Source organism: Coenobita brevimanus, chromosome 35 (genome assembly GCF_032717465.1).
Source record: "Coenobita brevimanus isolate Jiangsu-jjx chromosome 35, ASM3271746v2, whole genome shotgun sequence".
In the NCBI taxonomy this organism is placed as follows: domain Eukaryota; kingdom Metazoa; phylum Arthropoda; class Malacostraca; order Decapoda; family Coenobitidae; genus Coenobita; species Coenobita brevimanus.
In genome coordinates, this window is record NC_136988.1 from 785,804 (window position 1) to 807,996 (window position 22,193).

At 42.5% G+C, this 22,193-nt stretch overlaps 1 protein-coding gene across 1 annotated transcript; it reads right to left on the bottom strand.

Annotated features, from left to right (window-relative positions):
* Positions 1-2,282: 2,282 nt before the first annotated feature.
* Positions 2,283-21,883, bottom strand: LOC145396212 (uncharacterized). The gene is made up of 13 exons (XM_080269647.1): positions 21,819-21,883; positions 18,262-18,367; positions 14,880-14,913; positions 14,096-14,243; positions 12,138-12,247; positions 10,642-10,726; positions 9,865-10,010; positions 9,058-9,223; positions 8,302-8,434; positions 6,924-7,071; positions 5,624-5,741; positions 3,155-3,378; positions 2,283-2,379 (listed from the first exon to the last, which is right to left on the bottom strand). Exons 1-13 carry the CDS (start codon positions 21,876-21,878, stop codon positions 2,283-2,285), a joined length of 1,575 nt encoding a protein of 524 aa, XP_080125773.1. The 5' UTR covers positions 21,879-21,883.
* Positions 21,884-22,193: the final 310 nt, after the last annotated feature.

The window sequence follows — 22,193 nt, forward strand, 5'->3', positions numbered from 1 at the left end:
GAAACATTAATGTGTATAACCTAGACATTACGTATCATTACAAAACAATAATGTCCGTTTGTCAGGTAGAATATGGAGTCCCTTAAATCTGAAATCCCTTAAATGGAGGTCTCTTTAATCAAGGTTTGAGTGTAATCTGTCAGGAATAAAAAGATATAAACAGTACAAAGTAGAATGTTGCGTAGTCTCCAATATAAATCCTCTAGAAAGGTGCTACAAAGCCTGCTAGACTGACAGTAATACAGGCCAAGGTTCAATGCACAAAAATATTCCAGAACAACAATATCTCTTTCACAACTCTGGTCACGTACACCAGCTGTTCAGTACACTGGGTTCGTAAAATTACCAAACTGTACAAAGATCAGCATACAGGGTTTGTAAAATTAATGTACACTTGGCTTGTAAAATTACCAACCTGTACCGATCTGATCAGTACGCTGGGTTTGTAAAGTTAATGTACACTTGGTTCGTAAAAATAATGTACACTTGGTTCATAAAATTATCAGACTGTACAAATCTGATCAGCACACTGGGTTTGTAAAATTAATGTACACTTGGTTCGTAAAGTTAATGTACATTTGGTCTGTAAAATTACCAAACTGTAAAAATAATTGCTTCTGTTTAAGTCCACAACGCTAAGGACACTATCACAATTTTCCCATACGGGCAAAAGGTACATCGCATCACAGAGACAAAGGTTCGTCAGTGCTAACCCCTTACATTCAGTGATGTGTTAAATTTCACTCTTGCAACCTTCCATCATTTCACTCTTACAACCTTACAATCACTTCACTCTTGCAACCTAAACCTGTGGATTGCAAGCCACAGCTCAGGCCGGGTAGCGTCGCGTTTCGAGCCAGCATCACAACTTACGCAAAGACGGAATGAGATTTTCTTTTCTTTTCACCAGATGATGCCCTGAACATTTATCTTCAAGTTTATAATAAAAAAATAAAATCCATTTTTCTCACTACTCCCGTACGTAAACTTACGCATGGCCATACGCAAAGACAGACTGAGAGAGAGAGAGATATTTTCTTTTCACCAGATGAGGCCGTGGATGTTTAACTTCCAGTTTATATATATTAAAAAAAAACTTGTTTTTCCTTTGCTTTTTTGCGCACCACGGGATGGGATAAAAAAAAAGGTAACTGCGCAATCCATTGGTTACGGAGAGACGGCAGGTGGTGAAAGGGTTAATGAAAGATGTCTCTTACTGTCACTAGGGGTAGACAGAGAGATAGAGAGAGAAGGATGCATAAGTGAGAAATAGAAGGATGCAAGAGTGGGAGAGAGATGGATGAAAGAAGAAAGAATTTGGATTTAGTTTCTCCAAGTTAAACATATAATCTGAGGTTGCAAAATTAGAAAAAAAAAAATAAATAAATAAATCACTGAATATAAGGGGTTAAGGTCTTTGCTACTGTACAAAGTTATGGAATGTGGAAGGAGCACAAGACTCCATTTTTTTTTTTTTTTTTCTTTTTTACCTGCCATCACAAAATTACTGTTTATCAGATCCTTGAATTAACAAACTACTTTTTATGGTGAAAATAAATGTCTCTGAACGATAGAAAAAGTCCCTTGTTTGATTAATTGATTTGTTTATTAATTCAAGGATCAGTAAAGACAAATACACAAATATTGCTCACCCATGCTTGTCAGATCAAATATGTATACTTGTGAAGATGTGTGGGGATAATGTATACTAAAGGTGGAGGTATGCATGAGTGGTATACATGAATAAATCCCACCAAGGAAGAACTGTCATGATGATGTATGCATGTGTAGGAATGTTTTTTTTTTTAGTGGGTGTGGATGGGGATGTGATAGGAAGCGTTAGGAGAAACATGTTGAGGTGGTTTGGCCATGTGGAGAGGATGAAGAGTGAGAAACTGACAAGAAGAGTGTGAGTGAGGTCAAGGGGGGGTGAGGGAGAGGGAGGCCAAGGATGAGATGGAGTGGAGAGGTATATGAAAGAGGGGTGTGTGAGCTGGGAGCAGGGCAGTGAAATGGCGGGGGAAAGACCGACATGGAGGTGATTTGTTTGTGGCCACCCCTTACAGGATTAAGGCGTCTGGCAATAGATAGATAAATAGATGTGTGGGTTAGGTGTATAATGGTGAGTGAGAATGTAAGGCTGTGAATGTAAGGGCCAACTGCAGAATGAGAGTGAAAGAATGTTGAGTATATGAGCAGAACAGGGAGTGAAAGTGTAAGAATATTGGTGGTGATATATATGTGTGCGTGCATGTGTGTGTGTGTGTGTGTGTGTGTGTGTGTTATTCATGGAGTGAGGACTGGATGGCACTACGCTGCTGGGACTGGCGGCGTCGCAGACTCTCTCTCAGGGATGATGGAATGCTTGCCAGGAACTCTCTGTCACAAACAAGTACTGCATGAGACAAACTGCCATCATCAGCATCTTAAAGAGTTTCATGCAGGGATAGTGACGTGCTTGCTTGGGACTTTGTTTCAAATAATAACTGAATGAGACACACCATCTTGATCATTATTATTATCCTAGACTCACACAGGAATGATGGAATGTTTACTAAGAAATGTTTGCAAGAATTTATTATGATCGTAACAGGTTGTACATATACCAAACAAATGAATAACTGGGGTATGCGGCTGGAATAGTGTCCGGCTCAGGGATGATGGACGCCCCTGCCCTGCATAGTCCCGGGTCACCCTCAGACAGGGTGGAGTACCAGTTAGTCTGCCAGAAGGTAGTGGATTCTGGGCAGAACTACCATGGCAGAGATGTGGGGTCAAGGCCCAGTAGCTGAACTTGAACAACACTCAGGTGGGGAACTCCACCACATTTACCATGTAGTCAGAGCCCAGGCTGAAACTACAACAGTATTTATATCACCTACAATATATGCGGCTCATCCTCTTGGGGGCTGTGCTTCCCCCATTTCCCCTACACCACACCATGTGGAAGAACCCTGTTTCCAACACTGTCAAGGCTCTGTGCCACAGGAAAGTAGCTGCTTGTCTGTGGCTGATGAGTTGGCTCAGCAAGACAGATGGGGGCAGACCAAAACAACAAATGAACAATGAGTCATACAGTGATAAGAACTACAAAGAAGGGTGGTATGTAGCCTGCCATGTCTGTGAGAATACAGTCCAATCCTGATGCACCCACCTGAACGTCTGAGCCTTGCCGCTGTCCTGTGTGGGGGAGGCAGCGGCACGGTCAGATCTGCGGCCAGAGGAATTCCTTGGGGTGAAATGAGATTGGGAATGTGCCTCTGTGGACAGCTGGATTTGCTGTGTCAGCTGGTGCAGTTGTAGGTCCAGCGCTGTGATGTCACCAATGCTCCGGCTGGCACCCTTAGTCTCAAACCTGGACTCCACCTCAGCACTCACCTGTACACACAAAACACAGGTCAGGGTCTCTCTCTCTCTCTCTCTCTCTCTCTCTCTCTCTCTCTCAGTATCAGTTCCTTATCTTTTATTTACTTTCTTGACTATACAGCTTCTGATTGCATCTAAGATTATTTCCTACACTTTGTTTTCTTGACGTTCTTAGCCTGTCGTGGTCACGTTTAGTCTTATAATTCTCTACCTCTTCTTTATTTTCTTATCTTACTTTGGATCACTTATTACTTATTATTATTATTATTATTATTTTGTCTCATCCTCTTTTGTCATTTCTATACTAATGTACCCTTTTGAGTTAATATGCTCCTTGATGCATGATGCCCATTACTCAGCTCAATTATTTTCTATCTGACATAAGAGGTTTTATATCCAAGCAAATATGAAGGAGGGAGGAGGCGAGGTAAGCCAAGGAGAAGTTGGAGGGATATGGTGGATGAGCGTGCGAGGAAGAGAGGTTTGCAAGTCGGTGAGGCTAGGGGACTGACAAGAGATCGAGCCGGCTGGATGAATGTTGTGAGAAGAAATGCATGATCAGGGATTTGGCACCCTTTTTAACGTGGCAACGTCCAGATTGACTTTGTGGGATACGTTTATGTGAAGCTACAAAGCTTGATGAAAGTTTATGGTGTTTGGTGTATCAGATATAGCCAGGATTCCAGGGGCTTGAATGATGAGCGAATGGAAGCGTGGCCCATTGGACTGGGCAAACATGGGCTGTTTGACGTTGCTACTCCTCACTCTGCCCCAGGGTGGGAAAGGAGGTCTGGATGATGATGATTATTATTATTGTGTGTGTGTGTTTGTGATGTAAAACAACTGCAGAAATACCGCTGACGCAAGAACTTCATTAGATACAGCAGTTGGTAGTTAATGACTCACTGCAGTTGGGATGTTAGTCTTTCCTGCCACACACGTTACAGAGGAGAATATGAAGTGTAGCCAGTACTGTAGGGACCTAATTGATATATGACTGTCTTGTGCATTCCACTGAGTATACTGTTGCTATGGTCCCGGCGCACGACTCTGAGGTTGTCATTATCGTACTCTGGCAACTTACCCATCAACAGTGCATCCAATTTTGTGTATAATATGGAAGCGTGTGATTCGTGTTTAATATGTTCGTGTATAATAATATTGGTGTATAATACGATATGAAATCAGATGCACTGTTGACTAGTAGGTTGCCAGGGTACGATAATGACAACCTCAGACTTGTGCATCACGACTATACTCCCCTCACCTGTGTACTCTCTCTTTCCTTGCTGATGGCTCATACCTCACCCTGTTCTTATGTGGGTAAGAATGGATCAGGATAATAATGATGAGGGGTAGACTGAGTTGGTTTGGGCATGTTGAGAGGATGAAAAACTACAACTGGGTACAGAAGATGAGAGGTGTGGACATCGAGGGTAGGGTTGTGAGAGGCAGACCACAGAAGACCTGGAGTGAGGTCATAAGCGTGTGACCTCAGGGATAGGAGACTGAACAGGGAGGCTGCCAGAGATCGAGCAGTGTGGAAGCTGCCCTTAGGTGTCGAAGGCTGTCATGCAAGGATGTTGGAGCCTTTATAAATAATGCAATGAATGATAAAGTAAGCCAGAGATGATGATGAGCAGGGATGGTAAAGACAAAGTAGACTGAATAATGACAAACGACCACCCTTTATGGGATTATGGCGTCTGGCTATAGATAAACACACTCAAACCTCGATTTAAGGGACTAAATGGGGAATCAACTTGTCCCTTACTTGAAAATGTTCCTTACTTGAAAATGTTCCTTACTTGAAAATGTTCCTTACTTGAAAATGTCCCTTATTGAAAATGTCCCTTACTTGAAAATGTCCCTTACTTGAAAATGTCCCTTACTTGAAAATGTCTCTTACTTGAAAATGTCCCTTACTTGAAAATGTCCCTTGTTTTACCACATATAAAGACAATCTTATTATGAAATGCAATGATTGTTTCACTTATTTATTTATATGATTATGAATATTATTTTACGGGTACTGTATAAAGAAACATATTAATGTGTATAACCTAGACATTACCTATCATTTTTGAATGGTCTTGTCCGTTTGTCAGGTAGAATATGGACTCCCTTAAATCCTAAATCCCTTAAATGGAGATCCCTTAAATTGAAGTTTGAGTGTAGATAGATAGATAGATGGGAAATGATGTCTTGTGTCCCAGCCCCTGTCTGTAAGTGAAGGCAGTAACAGCATCACACTTGCCTGGATGAGGTCCTGGAGAGAAAGCTCCTTGCGCAGGGTTCGGGTGGGAGTGGGAAGACGGGCTACATCCAGCTTCATTATTTTCTCCAGAGTGAGGCGGAGCAGACCCAGGCTCCTCCTGTTTCGATAGATAGATAGATGGATGGATAGATAGAAGGATGGATAGATAGACTGGTACTGCAGAAGGATGGATGGACAGATAGAAGGATAGCTGGATAGACAGATACACATATAGAAGGATGGAAGGATAGACAGACAGAAGGATGGACAGATAGATAGATAGAAGGATGGACACAGACGGGCAGACAGAAGGATGGATGGATAGATAGATAGAAGGATGGATGGACAGACAGACAGATAGAAGGATGAATGGATGTATAGGCAGACAACTAAGAGCATAGGATTATATTTCACATCATATTGCACCTCTCATGACTGGAACAACTCTAGTAAAGTGGCTCTTAGTTATACAGGATGATTTTATACAGCCAAGAGTGAGTCGTAGGAGACTGACAATGCACCAGTGACCCCTCTCATGATCAGGGCAACTCTAGTACTGTATTCCAGCGGTCAGATGGTTTTACTTACATACAGTTATACATCTCTTTCTCTCATGCATACAGCTATACATCCCTTTCATACATACAGCTATACATCCCTTTCTTTCATACATACAGCTACCAGACATCCTCAATATTGCACCAGAGAAGAGAAGCTACAATTGACCTTCACCTCTCTCTACAGCATCCTTAGTAATATTAACACAACCTTCACCTCTCTCTACAGCATCCTCAGTAATATTAACACAGCCTTCACCTCTCTCTACAGCATCCTCAGTAATATTAACACAACCTTCACCTCTCTCTACAGCATCCTCAGTAATATTAACACAACCTTCACCTCTACAGCATCCTCAGTAATATTAACACAACCTTCACCTCTCTCTACAGCATCCTCAGTAATATTAACACAACCTTCACCTCTACAGCATCCTCAGTAATATTAACACAGCCTTCACCTCTCTCTGCAGCATCCTCAGTAATATTAACACAACCTTCACCTCTCTCTACAGCATCCTCAGTAATATTAACACAACCTTCACCTCTACAACATCCTCAGTAATATTAACACAACCTTCACCTCTCTCTACAGGCAGTAATATTAACACAACCTTCATCTCTCTCTACAGCATCCATCCTCAGTAATATTAACACAACCTTCACCTCTCTCTACAGCATGCTCAGTAATATTAACACAATCTCCACTTCTCTCTCTACAGCATCCTCCCTCAGTATCTCACCAAAGTGGGTCATCCTCAGTAACGGAGAAGACGAAGTGTGTCATGTAGTAAATGTTGGCCACCAGATGGGAGCACTGCGCCTGCACCACCACCGTCGTCAGCAGCGCCACCAGCTCTTCCCGCCCCAGCTCCAGCTCCGGCTCTCCCTCTGCTCAATGTGGAGAGGAGAGGTGAGGGGTTTATTAGTGTCTTTGTCATATGTAGCGTTAGGAGAAACACACTGAGGTGGTTTGGCCACGTGGAGAGGATGGAGAGTGAGAGACTGACGAGGAGAGTGTATGTGAGTGAGGTGGTGGCAGGGAGAGAGGGGGGGAGGCCAAGGATGAGATGGAGGGATGGAGTGGAGAGGTATATGAGAGAGGGTGTGTGTGAGCTGGGAGCAGGGCAATGAAATGGCGGGGAACAGGGTGACATGGAGGCGATTTGTTTGTGGCCACTCCTTACGGGATGAAGGCGTCTGGCAATAGATAGATAGACAGGTAATGCAAAGTATGCCTGAAATCAAACCTGTGTGATCTGTAAAGTTGTTGTCACTTAGCCCCAGTCTGCCTGATTGAGCACACCTATCAACCACAGGTAAGTAACTGCCCCAGGGGGTTGTTTGCACCTGTGTCTCAGTGTGGCATATGCTGTGTGGGTCTTGTGAAGTTAGGATTCTGGTAACTTAAATGGTGAGTGAATGAATGTACTGCCCATTTCACTAGCCATGCTGTTGATGTGCTTCCTGTCACTCTTTCCATGCTCTCTGGCCTTCACCCCAGAATGTGGGAGGTGGGGATGATGATGATGATGCTGTACTATTCACAGGACTTATATGTGACAAGACTAACTTGTATTTTTGCTCATTTCCATGCATTTCTAAGCACTGCAGTACTGAGGTGATGTATACTGTTATGTGTCCTTTTGTCTGTTCACAAAGGCTCCAGCATGGTTGCATGTGTCAGCCCTGGCCACCCAGTGGCAGCTCTCAATGCTGCTCAATCTCTGGCAGCCTCCCTACTCAACCTGTTATCTCTTAGGTCACACACTATGACCTCATCCCAGGTCTTTTCAGTCTTGCAACCCTACCCTTGATGTTCACACTTCTCACCTTCTGCAGCCAGTTGTCATCCTCCATCTTCTCAACATGCCCAAACCATCTCAGTCTACCTCTCCTCATCATAGTACCAATACATTCAGGTCCAATCCTTTTGAGCTCTTCAGTCACATTCCTAGCCTCTCCCTGCCTCTCCTTCAAGGATGTATTACACATCCATCCATCATCTACTCCTACATTGCCCCATGAGAAGCGTAGGAGCCCGGGGCTAGGAAAGTTGGTCCTGGCATTTAAGATGAGAGTGATACTGAGAAGAATGATTAAAGCTGCCTCCACACCTACCCTGGTCCTTGTACTGGTGTAGTATGACTCGTGCTGCCTTGGCCTGTGCCTGGATGAGGTCAATGGTGGAATTAACACACTGCAGCCGCCCCACCGCCCCCTCCAGCCCCGCCAGTGCTGCTAACTCCACCACCTGTAGGGTAAAGTATCACTGAACCGCCCACATGGTGTTGGGTAATCATCAGCATCATCATCATCATCATCATCAGTGTCGTAAGTCACTCATCGTGATCATCATCATCATTCATCATCATCACTGTCATCAATCATTCATCGTCATCATCGTCATCACTGTCATCAATCATTCATCATCATCATCATCATCATCATCACTGTCGTCAATCATTGATCATCATTGTCATCATCATCATCAGTGTCGTCAATCATTCATCATCATTGTCATCATCAATCATCATCATCACTGTCGTCAATCATTCATCATCATCATCCAATCCCACTGCGGCCCATACAAACAGGAGTGTAGGACCCTGGGGTTAGGCTACTCAGTTCCTGCATTTATGGCAACAGTGACCAGTCTCACTTGCCTGAGTGGCGTTACATGAGCAAGAAACTCCAACCAACCCGAGACAAGTTCCATCTTTTTTTTTTTTTTCTTTCTTTTTTTATGTGAGGAAGGAGGAACCAAAGGCAATGAGCCCGCAATACTGTTCCCTCCAAGAACAGTAGTTACCTGGAAAGAGAGAGAGAGAGACAGACAGAGAGCGCAACAAGGCTGTCCGACAGAAATATAAATACCGCAGCAGGCAGGGGTGTGTAGTAGTTGGCGGGGACCCCAAGCTGGAGGGCAGAGAGGTTGGCATGGCGTAGGTGTGAGAGGCGTGTCCGCACCAGCTGGTCCACCACCTGGCACCGCTCCGTCACCACCCACCACAGCACACCATGCAGCCGACCACACACATAGCTGAACACAACAAGATTGGCATGTCAAGTTGTGGGGCAGAGACACAAACATCTTGACTCAAATGATGCAGGTCTCATTTTAATTACGTTGACGTGAGATGATTTTATTCAGTGATGGTGAAGGGATTAATTCTGACTATATCTATCAGCTTGTTTATCTATCTGTCTGTCTATCTATAGCCAGACACCATAATCCTGTAAGGAGTGGCTGTTTTTCTTTGAGTTAGCTGTTTTACGGGGCACTAACCCTTCACCAATCCACTTGTTAACAAGTAGGGAACACTCATGGGTTGGTTATATGGTTACCACCCAGCACTGTAAACGGTATCTTGGCTTAGAGGAAACCATTAGGCTTGTCACTCAACGTAAAGCCACCTGAAAGGGAAAGAAAAGTAATAAAAAGTGACAGGAAGGATGGGAGAAATAGGAAGAGAGGTAGACAGACATGGAAAAAGAATGATAAAGGTGAAGAAAGAAGTAGGCAGCACTACATCAAGTGAGTGGATGATGGTGAGAAACAGGAAGAGAGGAGGACAGACATGGAAAAAGAATGATAAAGGTGAAGGAAGAAGTAGGCAGCACTACATCAACTGAGTGGATGATGGTTACTATCTCCTACCACCAACAGGGATGTACACTCACTAATCAAAAGCCCTGAATAGGTGGTCTTGGAAGGCAGGCTGTCTCTGAAGGTCCGGGTGGTGCCGCCTCAGAAATGTTTCCCAGCACCTCAGCAGCAGGTCCTGGAGGAGGTTCTGCAGCTGGTCTACTGCCACCGAGGGTCGCACCTGTATAGTGGACTATGTAGTGGCTTTATTATTGTTTTTGTGGCTTTATTACTGTTGTTTTTGTGGTTTTATTACTGTTGTTTTTGTGGTTTTATTACTGTTGTTTTTGTGGTTTTATTAGTGCTGTTTGTTCATCCTAACTTGGCAAAGATTTCGGTCTTCAAAAATTATTTGCAGTATCTCCCTGGCAGATAAAGACGGTACTATGGCTGTATATCTTTACACAGCAGTTTTGATTTATTTATTTACTACATTATTCTAGTGTTAATCTGTTGTTTAGTCCAGCATTCAGTAGGGAGAGGTGGCAAATGTAGGCCAAGTTAAAGTGAATAAAGGACAGATCTAGAGCTAATTTTTTCCCATATGGCAACAGTTTTTTACAAGTCTTTAGCAGGTTAAGGGAAGCTGTAACTTATATTTTAGCTATTTTGTGAGCTTAGCAACTTTCTAACATGCTATGAGAGGAGCAAAATTTGTGAGTCTGTTTATGTAGCAAAGGGAGGGTTAGGCAAAGTCTGTGAGTCTGTTTATGTAGCAAAGGGAGGGTTAGGCAAGTCTGTGAGTTTGTTTATGTAGCAAAGGGAGGGTTAGGCGAAGTTTGTGAGTCTGTTTATGTTGCAACAATACGCACCTGCTGCCCAGCCTCGTTTATTGCTTTCTCCACCTCATTCATCAACACACGGTGGCAGTGGAACCCACGCAAAAACTTCTCCGCCCTGGAAATATAAGCATAGGAAATTACCGCATGAGTCAGTAACAACTCACTAAGATGGTTAGAGGATGGATGGGACTGGAGTGTATTGGTGTTGTGATGAGGAGGGGTAGACTGAGATGGTTTGGGCATGTGGAGAGGATGGATGGGACTGGAGTGTATTGGTGTTGTGATGAGGAGGGGTAGACTGAGATGGTTTGGGCATGTGGAGAGGAAGGATGGGACTGGAGTGTATTGGTGTTGTGATGAGGAGGGGTAGACTGAGATGGTTTGGGCATGTGGAGAGGAAGGATGGGACTGGAATATATTGGTGTTGTGATGAGGAGGGGTAGATTGAGATGGTTTGGGCATGTGGAGAGGATGGCTGTGGAAGGTGACAAGTGTGAATGTTGGGGGTTGGGTTGTGAGAGGCAAACCGAAAAACTCCGAATGAGGTCATAGAGCGTGACCTCAAGGTTAAGGAACTGAATAGGGAGGCTGCCAGAGACCCACCAGCATGGAGAGACGCCATTAAGTGACCAAGGCCGATGCATGCAAGTTGGAGCCTTTACAAATGAACAAGCAAGCAATTTCATACTCGCTTCCCTACAACAACTCTCTCTCTCTCAAGGAAAATGAGCTGCTAAAGATACATTTACTACAAGAAACAAAGATATTGGAGGTTGTAAATGAGGAATGGAGATTTAGAGGTTACCGTTTCAGTATGTGCACTCATCAGGGGCTGTCACAGTACGATGCGGGAAGCCCATATCACTGTCCAAGACCTGTATTCCTGTCGGTTTAGGAAGCTCTCAAACACCTTTTCCTAAGTGATTTCTTTTGCTTATTACACCATACTGTCCTATTCTGTGCTGTGTAAATCCTTCCAGTATCACCAGACTCTGCATAAATAACATACAAAAGAATATTAACCAGCCATAACCAAAAATAAATTGTGGAGATGTGCTAGGGAGCTTTTTAACCAACAAGACTAGAGGCCCAGGGGTACGTGTCCACCTATACGAGAGGCAATGCCCTGTACTGTACTGTCCTCCAACACGTGGTTCACAGTACGAAACAACCAGAGTCATGGCCTGGCAAATATGAGTCAACTCTTTACGATTGTTACCCCTTTTCTATCTATCTATCTATTGCCAGATGCCTTAATCCTGTAAGGGGTGGCCACAAACAAATTGCCTCCATGTCACCCTGTCCCCCGCCATTTCACTGCCCTGCTCGCAGCTCACACACCCCTCTCTCATATACCTCTCCACTCCATCCCTCCATTTCATCCTTGGCCTCTCCCTCCCTCTACCCCCCCCCCTCCAGCTCACTCACATACACTCTCCTCATCAGTCTCTCACTCACTTGGTTGCACTGCCATTTACTTTACATTTAATCATTCAGTCATTCATCTGCCTGTGTGGTGAACGTACTGAGCAAATGATGTGATGGGTGTGGCCAGGAGCTGCTGTGCTGCCTCTCGGTCCTGGTCCTGGGGCGTCTGCAGCACAGCATCCACCAACAGCAAGTGGATCACCTTGTCCTGCCACAGAAAAGGTGGAATTATAATAACACTGCAGTAAACACCACAACATCTATCTGTCTGTCTATAACTATATGCCGTAATCACATTAAAAAAATAAATACAGTAATCCCTCCAATATCCGATGTAACAGAGCCAAAGGCATGTCCGGATAGTGATCCTGTCCGGATATTGGGCCCCAGCCTCCTGGACTTGTACTTATGGACCCTAACTCAGAGAAACATCTATACAACTCCCTCTGGACATGCATTGCACCTATTGAAGTCCCAAATCACACCAATAAGGGACATAAAAGACTGAAATAAATCCAAAAGAACCATAAAATGACATTTTATAGGTTAGTTTATACAATATTAAACATTCTGGGTACTTACAACAAGTCCCTGGCTCCTGGACTGGTTTGAACCGCCAGTTTGCAGTACACAGTTAATCCTCTGTACTCTAAATTCTAATTTCTTAACACTGCACAACACTGTAAGTTCCCGTGTGTTCTAGTGGTGAGGTATTGCAGTTTATTCACTGTTTATTCACAAAAAACAAGTACCTGTGGCTTGGACTGCTATGAGCATCTGCTCTCGATCGGAGTTAGACTGTGACTGTTGATGATGGCGGGGTAACAGAGTTGCCAGATCGCAATGGCCACATTACCAATCTCCTCAACTTTCATTAACAAATTTAACTTTTCATTACCAAATTCATAAAGCTAGCATTTATTCTTCACTAATTATATATACAAGTGGAAATACATGTAATCACTCTCCTTATAATTAACAGCATGTTGATTATTTTCACGCTATGTAGGGTAGCAGATTAATCAGAGAGAGCAAACAATCCACCATCTCCATCCTGTGTATCCTCATACACGTGAAAAATCCATTTGGTAATGCATTATTCTGATTCATTACCATTGAATTTTTCATTACCCACACTTGGTAATGAAAAATACCAAATGGCAACCCTGACAGGGGGAGGGTTGGCAGAGGGTTGGTTATACGGTTACCACCCAGCTCTGTAAATGGATTCCTGGCTTACAGGAAACTATTTAAGCTTGTCACTCAAATGTAAAGCCACCTGAAAAGGAAAGAAGTGTAATAAAAGGTGACAGGAAACATGGGAGAAATAGGAAGAAAGGAGGGCAGACACAGAAAAGAATAATTAAGGTGAAGGAAGAAGTAGGCAGCACTACATCAAGTGAGTGGATGATGGGAGCATTAGGCTTGATGTGCCGTCTCTAGTAAGATACCGAGACACCATGATGCAGATGTATTTTGGGTGGGAATAAATTGCAGAAGGCCCAACTCTAACATACAACCATCCACAAAGGTTCAAAAATCACTTAATAATATGGCTATGTTTTTATTACTCTTTTCTGTATTTTTTGTAATGGGCTATATTTTCATTACTCTTCTCTGTACAGTAATGCCCCAACATACGATACCTGTAGATGTGATGCCCCAGCTTGATGGGGGTAGAAATAGCACCATACCCCACCTAACAATGGCCAAACCCTGGTTAAACGATGGGTTTTTATTTTTTTTACTGATTTTGATGATGTTTTAGACTAAAACTGTGTTTAGGTTAGCTTCCTTGACAACTGTTAGGCCATTTAGATTGGCTTTACACTTGTTTTGGGCTCATTTGGGTGGGTTTAGGACTTGGGTGGGGGGGGAAACCCAAGGCTGGTAAACTCTCCACATTGCTTTCCATTTTAAAAGTACCCCGATATAAATACCCCGCCTTACATTGTAGTTTTGCCCAACCAATTACATCATTAAACCGGGGTATTACTATATCTTATGTAATGGGCTATATTTTCATTACTTTCCTCTGTATCTTTTGTAACGTTACCTTGACTGTAATGAGGTATTCGTTGAGGACAGTAGCCTTGGAGATGAGGACTTGTGGCCCATCCTCGAGGTAGGACATAACCACCCGTGGCTCCTCACCCCCAACCTCGTACAACAGGCTCTCCCCACACAGCGCACTGATATACTGGCTCCTGAAATACATACAGAATACAGAGGGAGGGTTATTCAGTGTAATATACGTAATATGGTGTCCACAAGTAAAAGTAACTACAGTATTAGAGTGGTGATGTATTTTTAGTCATTGGTGGTGGTGGTGATGGTGGTGTAATATACTGTACTACAATGTCCTGATGATACAACAAAATCACCACATAATACAGCATAAAAGAGACAATATTATTATACTTGATGTGCCATGAGTTCACAGGTATTAAAATTACAGTACAGTGTATATTGGATCACTTTAATGTTGCCCCATGAGGAGTGTAGGAGTCCGGGGCTAGGCAAGCTGGTCCTGACATTTAAGATGAGAGTGACCAGCCTCACTCATCCCTGAGTGGCTTTACATAAGCAGTAAACCCCAACCACCCCTTGGATATAAACCTTCACCGGCTCAATCTGACTGGGGCACCTTGGCACCACTATTTGGTTATATGGTTACCACCCAGTATAGCAATGGTTTCCCGGTGTACAGGAAACCATTTGACTTGTCACTCAGTGTAGTCACCCGGAGGCAGAAGAAAGAGGAAAGAATGAAGGAAAGAAAGACAGATGAAGAAGGAAAGAAAGAATAATATGTACAAATTTAAGAATGCTACACTCACCCTGATGATCCATACTGCTTAAGTGCATGTGCCTCTGAAATATATATATAAAAAAATATTAATAAAATTCAGGGGTCATATCCATAAAACAGTGTAATAATGATAATAATACAGTAAAAGTCCAATATTTCGGCATCCAATTCCCCGGCAAATCTGACATTTCGGCAGTTTTGAGAAATAATCCCATTTACGAAAATCTCCGATCGTTCGGCAGATTCTCCGATTTTTTTCGTCAGTCTTGAAATTCTCCATGAGGCTCGCCAGCTAGCTACCCGCCTTTACCCGCCTTAGTGAGTGAGATAGTGAAAGTGATGGAACGAGTCTACTACTGCCATGAAGCTCAGAGGCTAGCTCTTTCTCCTATAGCATAAAGAGAGGACAAACATGTAGTGAGTCTAGCATGGGAAAGAGAATCTGTTTCGCCATTCTTCTGAGTTGTTGCCGTGCTGCTGCCGACTTCTCTTGATTCTTCTGTGTGCTTTGTGAACTTCGTACCAAAATACCTCTGAAATTACTATTCGAGTGTGCTGGGGACTTCTTCCAGCAGTAGCAGACTCCAATCAACCCCTTCTATTGTACATATGTAAATAAGGAACCTACTATAAGTTTAGGTAAGTGCATGTGAACTTGTAGGCTTACTGTACCATTACATTTATATACAGTATGTTCACTAATTTCTTTATTTTTCATATTCATGTACAGTATAGTACTGTATTCATTACAGTATTGTACAGTATCAAACAGTATACAGTACTCTCTCCAAACACATTTGTAATGATATGAGTAATGATGATAGTGTTCACCGAAACATATAAGGTACTGAGTGGGTAGGGTTTTCGATAATTCGGCAATTTTGATATTTCGGCACTTGTCTGGTCCCATAGATGCCGAAAAATCGGACTTCTACTGTAATAGGTTAATGCATCAGGCTATACAGAAACAGCGGTAGTAATGTTGCATACTGTTCCTCACCCCTGCAGTTTAAGAATCTACTTATATTTTACTCTTGCTGCGGTGAAATGATTATGTACAGCTTGGGAAGGAGACCTCATATTCAGGGGGTTTAAAAATGGCTATCAACCCCCCCCCCCATTTGAAAACTTGGTGGTATTTTGAATTTTGAGACAGCAAAAATCAGATATGAAAAAATGTCCTCTGGCTAACAGGGTAAGGTAATCAGAAGGGATACAAATGGCCAAGAAACTATTTGTGTATAATTTTGTACTGTACTCTAATTTTGTAGTGTACTCTACCTGTATTTTGAACTGTACTGTACTCTATCTATATTTTGTACTATCTATCTACTGCCAGATGCCTTAATCCCATATGGGGTGGCCACAAACAAATCGCCTCCACATCACCCTGTCCCTCGCCATTTCACTGCCCTGCTCCCAGTTCACACCCCCTTCTCTCATATACCTCTCCACTCCAGCCCTCCATCTCATCCTTGGCCTTCCCCTCCCTCTCTCCCCTTCCACCTCACTCACATACACTCTCCTCATCAGTCTCTCACTCTCCATCCTTTCCACATGGCCAAACCACCTGAATGTGTTTTTCCTAACACTTCCTATCACATCCACACCACAACGCTTCTTCACATCCTCACTTGTCAGTCTGTCTCTCCATGTGACTCCACAGGCTCCTCTCAAATAACTCATTTCCACCGCTCCCACTCTTGACTTGTGTCCCTCCAACAACATCCAAGCTTCACTTCCGTACGTTAGAGTTGGTATCACAACACTGTTCTCTATCTATATTTTGTACAAAACACCATATTATGCACTGAAGATGAACATTTGTATTTTTCAGAGGTGGTGAGGGGTCTCTCTGAGGACCTGTGACTTCCATTACGAGTTGTATCAGTGATAGTCCAACTGAGGGTAAGTACAAATAATTCCAAAATCTAGTATACAAGTTTAGTAGTACAAAGGAAGGTTAGCAGTTACATGTTAATTTCACCACTCTTGTACAAGTCTACCCCTCCACATCACAACACCAATACACTCCAGTCCCATCCTTCCTCTCCACATGCCCAAACCATCTCAATCTACCCCTCCTCATCACAACACCAATACACTCCAGTCCCATCCTTCCTCTCCACATGCCCAAACCATCTCAATCTACCCCTCCTCATCACAACACCAATACACTCCAGTCCCATCCTTCCTCTCCACATGCCCAAACCATCTCAATCTACCCCTCCTCATCACAACACCAATACACTCCAGTCCCATCCTTCCTCTCCACATGCCCAAACCATCTCAGTCTATCCCTCCTCATCACAACACTAATACACTCCAGTCTCATCCTTCCTCTCCACATGCCCAAACCATCTCAGTCTACCCCTCCTCATCACAACACCAATACACTCCAGTCCCATCCTTCCTCTCAATTCTTTCACTGTAAACCTAACCCCCCCAGGCCTCACATTCAAGGATGCACTGCACATCCACCTAATCACTGTCATTTCTGTACATTTGACCCTGTGAATATCCTCTTCCTTTACTGCCCAGGTCTCACTACCCTACAGCATCACACCTAACACATGCACACTGTATATGTAGATACCAATGGTGTTGTTAATTCATTCCCTTGGAGTAATGATTGTTCTGATGCATGGATTTGTCAGATAAGAAGGTACTGTTGTCTGCTTTCATCTACATCTTGTCTACTGAAATATTAAAAGTTATGTGTTAAGAATGAGTCTCCTTGGCTGTGTTATTTATATTGTTTTAACACTTATATAATTTGCATCAGTAACACTATCTATCTATTGCCAGATGCCTTAATCCCGTAAGGGGTGGCCACAAACAAATCGCCTCCATGTTGCCCTGTCCCCCCCCCCTATTTCATTGCCCTGCTCCCAGCTCACACCCCCCTCTCTCATATACCTCTCCACTCCATCAGTAATACACAAGAGGATAATAAGGTGTACTGTGCAGAATAAATTGGTCAGGAAGAGGTGTGAAGTGTACTGTGCAGAATAAATTGGTCGGGAAGAGGTGTGAAGTGTACTGTGCAGAATAAATTGGTCAGGAAGAGGTGTGAGGTATACTGTGCAGAATAAATTGGTCAGGAAGAGGTGGAAAGTGTACTGTGCAGAATAAATTGGTCAGGAAGAGGTGTAAAGTGTACTGTGCAGAATAAATTAGTCAGGAAGAGGTGTTAGGAATTCTTCAAGGTCATTTTGGTCCTGAGGAAAAATGACCTGTACTGTACTTTTTCTGGCACCTTGTCCTACTTACCAAGACTGTACACATACCTACAAGTGTACTGTACTTTTTCTGGTGCCTTGTCCTACTTACCAAGACTGTACACATACCTACAAGTGTACTGTACTTTTTCTGGTGCCTTGTCCTACTTACCAGGACTGTACACGTACCTACAAGTGGTGGTGTGAGTTCCACCCCCTGGAGTGAGGACTGTTGAGGCACGCAGATCACCCAGTGGGGCTCACACCACCCCACCAGCTGCTCCCCATGGTGCTCCTGCAGGGGTCACACACTTGTTAGTTGGTCATCATTTTTATACATATTACACTCAGACCTCGATTTATGGGACTAAATGGGGAATCAACTTGTCCCTTACTTGAAAATGTCCCTTACTTGAAAATGTCCCTTACTTGAAAATGTCCCTTACTTGAAAATGTCTCTTACTTGAAAATGTCCCTTATTGAAAATGTCCCTTACTTGAAAATGTCCCTTACTTGAAAATGTCCCTTACTTGAAAATGTCCCTTATATACTTGAAAATGTCCCTTACTTGAAAATGTCCCTTATATACTTGAAAATGTCCCTTACTTGAAAATGTCCCTTACTTGAAAATGTCCCTTGTTTGAAAATGTCCCTTATATACTTGAAAATGTCCCTTACTTTAAAATGTCCCTTGTTTTACCACATATAAAGGCAATCTTATTATAAAATGCAATGACTGTTTAACTTATCTTTCTTATTTATACGATTATATATTAATATTATTTTACAGATACTGTACTGTATAAAGAAACATGTTAATGTTTCACGCAGCGGACTTTTTGAATGGTCCTGTCCATTTGTAAGGTAGAATATGGAGTCCCTTAAATCCGAAATCCCTTAAATGGAGGTCCCGTAAATTGAGGTTTGAGTGTAATTGGATAGTTATAACCGAACATGACATAAGACACACATACTTGCAGTACAGACCTATGCTTGATTCACTACAGAACAAATTGGTGTACCTAGACCAATATAATAACCTGGTACTACCAGCTTAAAGTATAAATACCCAGAGCGTACTGTATTGTTACAAAAACCTGTACAGTACTGTATTTTATAAGAAGCCTTGTGATTATACAAATTAATTCAAATTTTTGAAAAAGTGATTGCGTACCTTCTGCGGATGCTATCTATCCATCTATTTATTGCCAGATGCCTCAATCCCGTTTGGGGTGGCCACAAACAAATCACCTCCAAGTCGCCCTGTCCCCCGCCATTTCACTGCCCTGCTCCCAACTCACACCCCCCTCTCTCATATACGTCTCCAAGGATGCACACTTGCCAAAGACATTCACGTCAAGTTTTCAGTAACCGTATGTGCAGTACACCACAGATATTTTTGTAACTATTTATTTGAAATTACTATCATACAGCAATATTAGGTTATAAAATGTATTCTTTATATTTTTCTGAATACTGTACTGTACAGTGGTAGGTGAGTTTTTCAAATGGGATCAGCTTCTATCTATCTGTCTATCTATCTATTGCCAGACGCCATAATCCCATACAGGGTGGCCATTTGACTCTGAGTTATTTGTTTTACAGGGAGGGACACTAACCCTCCACCAACCCACTTGACATGTAGGGAGCACGTATGGTTTGGTTATATGGTTACCACCCAGCGTTGTAAATGGTTTCTTGGCTTACAGGAAACCATTTGGCTTGTCAGTCAATGTAAAGCCACCTGTAAAGGAAAGAAAAACAATAAGTAGTGACAGGAAAGATGGGAGAAATAGGTTAATACTTTAAATTCACACTGGGTAGTAAACTCCCCTGGCATTTAAAAAAAAAAAAAAAAAAACTAACCACTGCTGAGACTAACAGTAAAACTCCCTCCCCCCCTTTTTTCCCCAGTGAAACTTTGCTTAGTGGTAGGTGGTGGCAACCATCATCCACTCACTTGATGTAGTGCTGCCTACTCCTTCCTTAGCCTTTATCATTCTTTTTCTGTGCCTGCCCTCCTCTCTTCCTATTTCTCCCATCTTTCCTGTCACTACTTATTGCTTTCCTTTCCTTTACAGGTGGGTTTACATTGAGTGACAAGCCAAATGGTTTCCTGTAAGCCAAGAAACCATTTACAACGCTGGGTGGTAACCATATAACCAAACCATACGTGCTCCCTATGTGTCAAGTGGGTTGGTGGAGGGTTAGTGCCCCTCCCTGTAAAACAAATAACTCAGAGTCAAATGGCCACCCCGTACGGGATTGTGGCGTCTGGCAATAGATAGATAGAAACTTTGCTCTGCATATTGGAAGAAAGCATGTATGGCTTTCAGAGTTAAATAAATGAAGATTTGCTCAATTTTTGTAATACTAATGATACAATTATCATATTGTTTATAAAGACTCCAACATGCTTCCATGTGTTGGCCCTGGTAACCTAATGGTGGCTGTCCATGTCACTTGATCTCTGGCAGCCTTCCTGTTTAGTGCCTTATATATGGTATCTTTTATTTAATATTTCATAGGAGTGCAGATCTTTTATTTAATGTTTCATAGGAGTGCAGATCTTTTATTTAATGTTTCATAGGAGTGCAAATCTTTTATTTAATGTTTCATAGGAGTCCACGGATAATATTAAACAAAATTATCCCTGACGGATGACGCCTGCAGGTTCTGTACGTAGGCTTTTTGTGTTTTTTAAGGACACTTGTTTTTTTCACGTCTGTTCTAGTGCCCCTTGCTTAGGAAAATGCAGCATGTGTGTACAGCAGCCTACATATGACAGGATTCAGGCTGACTTAAAACAAATACTGACATTCAAAGTGTTCTGTAGAGAAACCCTTGCATAATCCAGGCAGTGTCTGTGCTGAAAGGTGCCTCCTCTCCTTTATTTTGGATTCAGCTGGTTAATTTGTTGATTCAGCTGGTTAATATCCCTAAAATTTGGATTAATAGTAAGAATGATTGTGGCTGAAAAGGGGGAAGAAATCAGCCTTAGAACTGTGATATGGTGCACTATGGCTTAATGTCTCTTGATAAGGGCAATCTGCTTCTTCAATGCATCATAGCCTAATTAACTAAACCCAGGTCATCTGCATTAAACCAGGTAGATTGCAGGAAACCATTTACAACGCTGGGTGGCAACCATATAACCGACCCACATGTGTTCTCTACATGTCAGCAAGTGGATTGGTGGAGGGTTAGTGCCCCTCCCTGTAGAACAACAAACTCGGAGACAAATGGCCACCCCTCATGGGTCTGTGGCATCTGGCTATAGATAGATGGATTGCATATGATGCTTAATAGTGAATCAAATTATTATATAATGTCTTTTGTATTTTAGGAAAAACAAATACTTGAACTTATAAAAACTCTATAAGCTGGAGAGACTGTTTACTTTTTGTAAAAAAAATTTGCTATTTATTAAATGTAGGAAAGAACCATGTGGAGCATTTGGTGTACAATATTACAGTACTACAAGCAGCATCACACTTTCATATTACAAAGTACAGTCTCACAAAATACATCCATTAACCCAAATCAATAAACTTTTACGTGGAACCAGACACCTCTTGTGACGAAATTCCACCTTAATGTACTTGAGGAAATAATTACATTGACACTGTCCAAATTCGAAAATATTCTCATGAACAGAAATTACAGTTAAACGATACAAATTCAAAAATACATCCATGAACTTGAATCGATAAACTGTTACTTGGAACCAGGTGACGAAATCCCACCTTAATGTGCTTGTAGAAATCATTGCTTTCGAGGGTGTCATCCGTCATCCTTGCCTCCATCTCCAGCAGAAGAACATGTCCTCTGTTGCCACTAGCTCGTATTGTGCTCCTCCATGACCCTAGTTGTGAATATAGGCCGATAATAGAGCCACTCACACGTGTTTACACCAAATCAGCTGGCCTGGAATGTCACACCCCAGGCTTACCACACTTGCTATAGTTCTTTTCACCTTGGTCCATATTTTTCTTTGTAGACCTTTTTCGGCGTATTCTTTCTTGTAGCTCAAAAGGCAGAGGGAATTACTACGTCTCTGCATCCTTTTCATAACACTTCCATTTGACTAGCATCATTTTTATTCTTACAACTCATTCGAT